The sequence below is a fragment of the Eimeria tenella genome, genomic scaffold (genome assembly GCF_000499545.2).
Source record: "Eimeria tenella Houghton genomic scaffold, Eth_scaff320, whole genome shotgun sequence".
In the NCBI taxonomy this organism is placed as follows: Eukaryota; Apicomplexa; class Conoidasida; order Eucoccidiorida; family Eimeriidae; genus Eimeria; species Eimeria tenella.
In genome coordinates, this window is record NW_013543050.1 from 1 (window position 1) to 6,191 (window position 6,191).

The window sequence follows — 6,191 nt, forward strand, 5'->3', positions numbered from 1 at the left end:
TCATCACTTCTGTTTTTGATTTTGTTTTCATCTTTATTTTGCTGAAAAATCTTCAAAGTGAGAATTAAGTTCATTGTTGCTTTTGTTTTTGTTCTTGTTTTATTTTATTATTTTTCTGAAAACATTCAATATAAAAATGAAAATAATAATTCAATTAGTTAAACGCTTTTGTTCCTAGACATCTGCTTTTGGCTGCACCAGGTGAAGTTCTTGAAATTGAATTTTTCATCATTTTTATTTCTATTGTTTTTCTGAAAAGTAATCAAAATAAAAACAACAACTAATAACTGAATTAATTAAATCGAATCTGACAACAATCGAAATAAAAACAAAGAAATAAATAAAAATAAAACTAAAATTAAAAGTAAAAATAAAAATTCAACTTTCTTTTTGCTGCAGGGGGTGTACGGAAACCTCTACGAAGAACACAGAATGTCAGCAGAGGCGAAGCAGCAGCAAGAAGAGCCTGAAGTTACGGAAGAAAAAGCAGCAGAATCGGGTTAGGGTTTAGGGTTTAGGGTTTGGCGCTTTTGACTTTCGCCCGTGCGGGGGTTCGCGCTGGTGTTCCTCACGGAGGGTTTAGGGTTTGGATTTTTGCGTGAGGGTTTAGGTTTGGGCGTTGCGTGAGGGTTTAGGGTTTTTATTTTGTGCGAGGGCGCGAGGGTTTAGGCTTTCGACTGTGTGTGAGGGTTCGTTCTGAGCGAGGGTTTAGGGTTTTGATTTTGCTTGAGGGTTTGGGGTTTTGATCTGGTGCAAGGGTTTAGAACTTCGATTTTGCGGGAGGGTTTAGGGTTTTGACTTTGTGTGAGGGTTTGAACTTTCGGTTTTGCCTGAGGGTTTAGGGTTTTGATTTGTTGTGCAGATGCATCTTCTTCTTCCACAATTTCCCGATTTCCTTTTGATTTCCTTCTCCATTTTGTCTTGTTTTATTTTTGTCTTGTTTTCTTTTTTGTCTTGTTTTCTTTTTTTCTTGTTTTCTTTTTGTCTTGTTTCATTTCTGTCTCGTATTATTTTTGTCTTGTATAATTTTTGTCTTGTATAATTTTTGTCTTGCATAATTTTTGTCTCGTATAATTTTTATCTTGCATAATTTTTGTCTTGTTTCATTTTCGTCGTGTGTAATTTTTGTCTTGGAGTTATTTTTGTCTTGTATAATATTTGTCTTGTATTCTTTTCCCTTGTATTCTTCTGTCTTGTTCTATTTTTGTCTTGTGTTCTTTTTGTCTTGTATTCTTTGTGTCTTGTATTCTTTTTGTCTTGTTTTATTTTTGTCTTATTTGATATTCAGGTTCAATTCGTTTCGAAGCTGCTGCTGACGCTGAAGAGGAAGAGCCGCTTCCGTCGGCGTCGGACTTCGCCTCGGACTCCGACTTGGAAAGCGACGAGTTTTCCTTTTCAGATTCGGACTTCGACTCGGAGTTGGAGGGGAAAGAAGGCGAAAAAGAAGCTGAAGAAGAAGAAAGCGAAGATGAAAATGAAGTCTCCGTCGAAGACATTCCGCCGATGCTGGAAACCAGCAAAAAAAGAAAAGTTTCCGTTCAGAAACCTGAAGATCGGCCGGCGGTTCCTGTTGCAACTCTGCGCAGACAGGCGGCTAAAAGTGAGGAAACGAAGCGATTCAAACTGTTTTCAACTTGCGTTCTGCGAATTAAATGGCAATTCCAACGCAAAAATTCAAAATGTTCTTTCTTTGTTTCCAAATTTTCGAGTTTTCCCGAAAAGCGGCGCAGCGCGGTACAGCCGCGCCGCTGAGGTGTACGTACACCCGAGACAGACCCCGCGGCCACTTCGCTTTCTTTTCCGTTTTCTTTTTTTGTTTCAGGACGAAATACTCGAGTGCGGATTGAATACGAGCCGGAAGCCATGGCGGAGGAAATGTGAATTTAAGTTCTTTTGTTTTATTTTAATTCGTTTTGCAAAACCCTAAACCCTCGACCTTGAATCGCTGCTTTCGCCGAGACCCTCGGGACAGTCTGCGCAGCTTTTTGTCACTGACGCGCAACAGGGATCGCCACTTCGCGGCCTCTGCCGAATATTTAGTCAATTTAAATTAATTAGTTTCTTTTTTTTGAACTCCAGATGCAAGTCCACGGCTCCCCCGGACTTGTGCTCTGCTGCCCACGCCGTTTCCACCATCTGCAGCAGCAGAAAACTCCAACTTATAAATTTTATTCCTTTTTGAATTTCAACACTTTCTGCGCAAGCTGGCCACGCCCTCACTAGCCATTAGCAGCAGCACAAGCAGCAGCACATCTGCCTTCAGCAGCAGCAGCAGCAACAGAACCAGCAAGATCAGCAGCAAACTCAGCAGCAGCACAGCAGCAGTAGCGAAGGCAGCAGCAGCTGCAACAAAGCGGGACAGCAGCAGCACTGCCAGCAACAGCAGCAAAAGCAGCAGCAGCAGCAAATGCAGCAGCAGCAAAAGCAGCAAAAGCAGCAGCAGCAGACTCATTAGCTGCTTCTCAAGAGCTAATTGCAAACTCGCGGCCGCACGGATGCAAATATTAATGCAAATAAAAAGCGACCGTTTCACGCCAAACAGTCTATGGGCAGTTGAGATGTACATACACCCCGTTACATGCATGCTGGTGCGGGCACTTGGGGTGTACGTACACCCCGTTAGACGCATGCGCGCTGCCGTCGCGTTGGTCCGTTTCTTTTTGAGGTGTCAGTTGCAAACAAATAGAACAAAATAATGAAATAATAAACGAAATAATAATATTCAAGATGAATATATTCACATAAACATATATCCACTTCGCAGGCTGTACTGACACCGCGTGGTGCATGCATGGCTAAAGCTTTCCAGTGTATTGACAGCTCGTCGCTGCTGCGGCTGCGCACCAGCGACTCCTGCAGCAGCTGCTCTAGCTGCTGCTGTTTTCTTGCTGCTGCTGCTGCTGTGGGGTTTGCATGGGCGCGTACTGGCGGTACATGGGGGGGCACAGCAGCTGCTGCTGCTGCAGCAGCTCCTGCTGCTGCTGCAGCTGCTGCCACCGCTGCTGCTGCACTGGCAGCTGCACTTGCTGCCAGGCCGCAGCGTCCGCAGGGATGGGTGCGAACTGCTGCTGCAGCAGCTGCTGCTGCAGCAGCTGCTGCTGCTGCATCTGTTCACTCTGCACTGCAGGGAAGACGACCGCGCCCGACCTGCCGTGCTGCTGCTGCTGCTGCTGCTGCTGCCGCTGCTGCGGGTCTGCAGCAAAGTAGTAAGAGGGCCCCATGAAGTAGGCATAAAACGGCAGCAAATTCTTTGTGCTGCGCCAGCGGCAGCAAAAAGTAATAATGGAGGCCCACCAAGAAACTAGCGCAAGCATTAGCCACCCAGAAGCAACAAAGGGGCCCCCTGCTGCTGCTGCTTCTTCTGCTGCTGCTGCTGCGTCGCTGCTGTAGGCCGCAGAGGCCAGAGTCAAAGCAGCGTCGTAGCAGCCGTGCAGCAGCCCCGGCAGCAGCACGCTCTGCAGCAGCAGCTTGCAGGAAAAAGGGTTTAGGGTTTGCTGCTGCTGCCAAACCTCAGCCACCGGCGGCGTTGCTGTTCTGCTGCTGCTGCTGCTGCTGCTGCCGTCATCTGAAATGTGCACCACGTGCGCCTCCCCCACTGTCTGTACACCCTGGCCCTCCAGAAACCCTTCCTCTGCTGCTGCTGCTGCTGCTGCTGCTGCTGCCACCGAAGGGCCCCACGCGCCCGACGCTGCTGCTGCTGCTGCTGCTGCTGCACTTGCTGCTCCTGCTGCCAGCACTGAAGCAGCAATCCCTGTGTTCGCCACGTGGGAAGGAATCGCCGTAAATGCCCTGACACAAACAAGCACTCAGAAACCCTAAACCCTAAACCCTAAACCCTAAAACCGAAACCCTAAAACCGAAACTAGCTTGGCTGAGGAGACAAACAGATGGAAAAAATAAACAAAAAATGAAGACAAAACACGACCAAGCAACAAACCAGCAGCAGCAGCACTTACAAGAGCAGCACCAATATTAGCAGCAGCAGCAGCAGGAGAATCAGCAGCAGCAGCAGCGGCAGCAATACCATGAGCAGCAGCACCAGCAGGAGCAACAATATTATCGTTAGCAGCAGCAGCAGCACAGTAGGCTGCAGCAGCACCACTATTACCAGCAGCAGCAGCAACACCAACAGAAGCCGCACTATCAGCAGCAGCGGTAGGAGCTGCAGCAGCAGCAGCAGCAGCTCACCGAACCCAAGCAGTAGCAAGGGCCATTTCCATGTCGGACTTGGAGGCAAAGACATAACTGAGATTTTCAATTGTTGCAAATCTGCAGCAGAAGAAAAATACCATTAAAACCACTTATTATTCCTTATTCTTATTATTTGAGCAGGAGCAGCAGCAGCAGCAGCAGCAAAAGCACCAGCAGCATTAGCATCGCAACCAGCAGCATTAACCGCATCATCATCAGCAGCACCACCATCATCACCAGCAGCAGCAGCACTGCTCTTAGCAGCAACAGCAGCAAAACTCCTCCTAGCAGCAGCAGCAGTAGCAGCAGCAGCAGCAGCAGCGCACCCTAGTGCAGCACAGCAGCCCCCCACTACCATAGATAAAGGGTGGGGAACATAATGCTGCAAACAGCCTGGAGGCCCCCCTGGGGGGCCCCCCGGGGGGCCCTCCGGGGGCCCCGGGGCCTCAGCAGCAGCACTGAAGTGGCCTTTGCGAATTCTTCGGAGAATCCAATGCAGAAGATCATGTCTGGAACAAAAAGAGAAGAAAGAGTTTAAATAAATAAATAAATAAATAAATAAATAATAAACAAATAAACAAACAAATAAAATAAATAAATAAATAAATAAATAAATATTTTATTTATTTGATTGTGATGTTTGTGGCTTCGTCAAAGAAGAAATGCAGAAAGCGTTTTTATAGGTTTTGTTGCTCTTGCGTGGCTTGTGAGCCAAACCCTAAACCCTAAACCCTGAACCCTGGTAAACCCGGCCAAACCCTAAACCCTAGAAACCCCAAGCCGTGTGGTGCGGCGGCAGTATAAAAAGCAGCTCACCCTAAACCCTAAACCCTTAACCCCACACCCTAAAGCCTGAAGCCTAAACCCTAAACCCCACACCCTAAATCCTAAACCCTAAACCCTAGACCATAAACCCTAAACCCCAGACCCTAAACCCTAAACCCTAGACGCACAGAGGAAGATGAAGAGGGTGCAGAGGTAAAGATTAGGGTTTTGTTCTTCGGGGAATTTGCTGCTGTGGACTTTGCTGCTGAAGATGAGGGAGCTGAGGTGTCTGTACACCCCGCGGCCCGCAGCGCAGCCAGCAGCAGCAGCTTTTTTTTCGAGAAGTCCTTCAGCAACCAAATTCGCAAAAAGAGACAAAGCAGCAAACACTCCCTGCTGCTGCTGCTGCTGCTGCTGCGGGTGCTGCAGCAGGTCCTGCCGCAGCAGATCGCCGTGAACGCCGTGCTGCTGCTGCTGCTGCTGCTGCAGCTGCTGCTGCTGCTGCAGGTAGCTGATCCCTGCCGTTCCCGCTGCCGCGAACGGCGCGCCGCCCACGCCGCCGCCTCCGCCGCTGCTGCTGCTGCTGCTGCTGCTGCTGCTGCTGCTGGGAGAACCCCCGCAACCCCGCAGCTGCTTCCCAAATAAAACTGCTGCCAGCAACTCCAACCCCACCGCCAGTAACACACTCGAGAAGGCCCCGAAGAGCAGCAGCTCGAAGGCGCTCAGCCACCGCAGCCGGTGGGCCCCCGCCAGCCACTGCAACCTGCAGCAAACAAATAAAAATAAATAAATAAATAAATAATTGAATTAATTAATTAATTAATTAGTGATGAAGGGGAATTAAACGGATATATTGATGTGCGTGGCGTCCGGAAAGGCGCAGTGCACCCCCCGCTGCAGCAAACCCCAAACCCTAAACCCTAAACCCTAAACCCTCACAAGCACAGCAGCGCGAGCCCTGGCGTTACTGCAGCAATCAGCAGCTCGAGGCCCCCATAACCCCTCAAATGAACAGCTCCAAAGAGCTGCAAAAATAAAAGTAAAAATAAACAGGAAATCACAACAACCCCACGAACAGCTCCCAGGCAGCGCCAGCGGGCCCTTGGGGGCGCCCGGGGGGCCCCCGGGGGCCCCCAGTGGCTGGGACTGCTGAGGGGGCCCCCCAGGGGGCCCCCCAGGGGCCCCCCCAGGGGGGGCCCCAGGGGGGCCCCCAGGGGGCCCCCCAGGGGGGCCTC

At 49.5% G+C, this 6,191-nt stretch overlaps 2 protein-coding genes across 2 annotated transcripts; one reads left to right on the plus strand and one right to left on the minus strand.

Annotated features, from left to right (window-relative positions):
- Positions 1-432: 432 nt before the first annotated feature.
- Positions 433-1,881, plus strand: ETH_00026230 (uncharacterized protein; the record flags this gene model as incomplete). Its single annotated transcript, XM_013376196.1, has 3 exons — positions 433-499; positions 1,289-1,600; positions 1,823-1,881. 3 exons carry the CDS (start codon positions 433-435, stop codon positions 1,879-1,881), a joined length of 438 nt encoding a protein of 145 aa, XP_013231650.1.
- A 986-nt stretch (positions 1,882-2,867) lies between these two features.
- ETH_00026235 (uncharacterized protein) lies at positions 2,868-5,719 on the minus strand (the record flags this gene model as incomplete). The annotated part of the gene is made up of 4 exons (XM_013376197.1): positions 2,868-3,789; positions 4,189-4,269; positions 4,568-4,700; positions 5,145-5,719. Coding segments are annotated over 4 exons (1,711 nt in total), but the record flags the coding sequence as incomplete, so codon positions are not given.
- Positions 5,720-6,191: the final 472 nt, after the last annotated feature.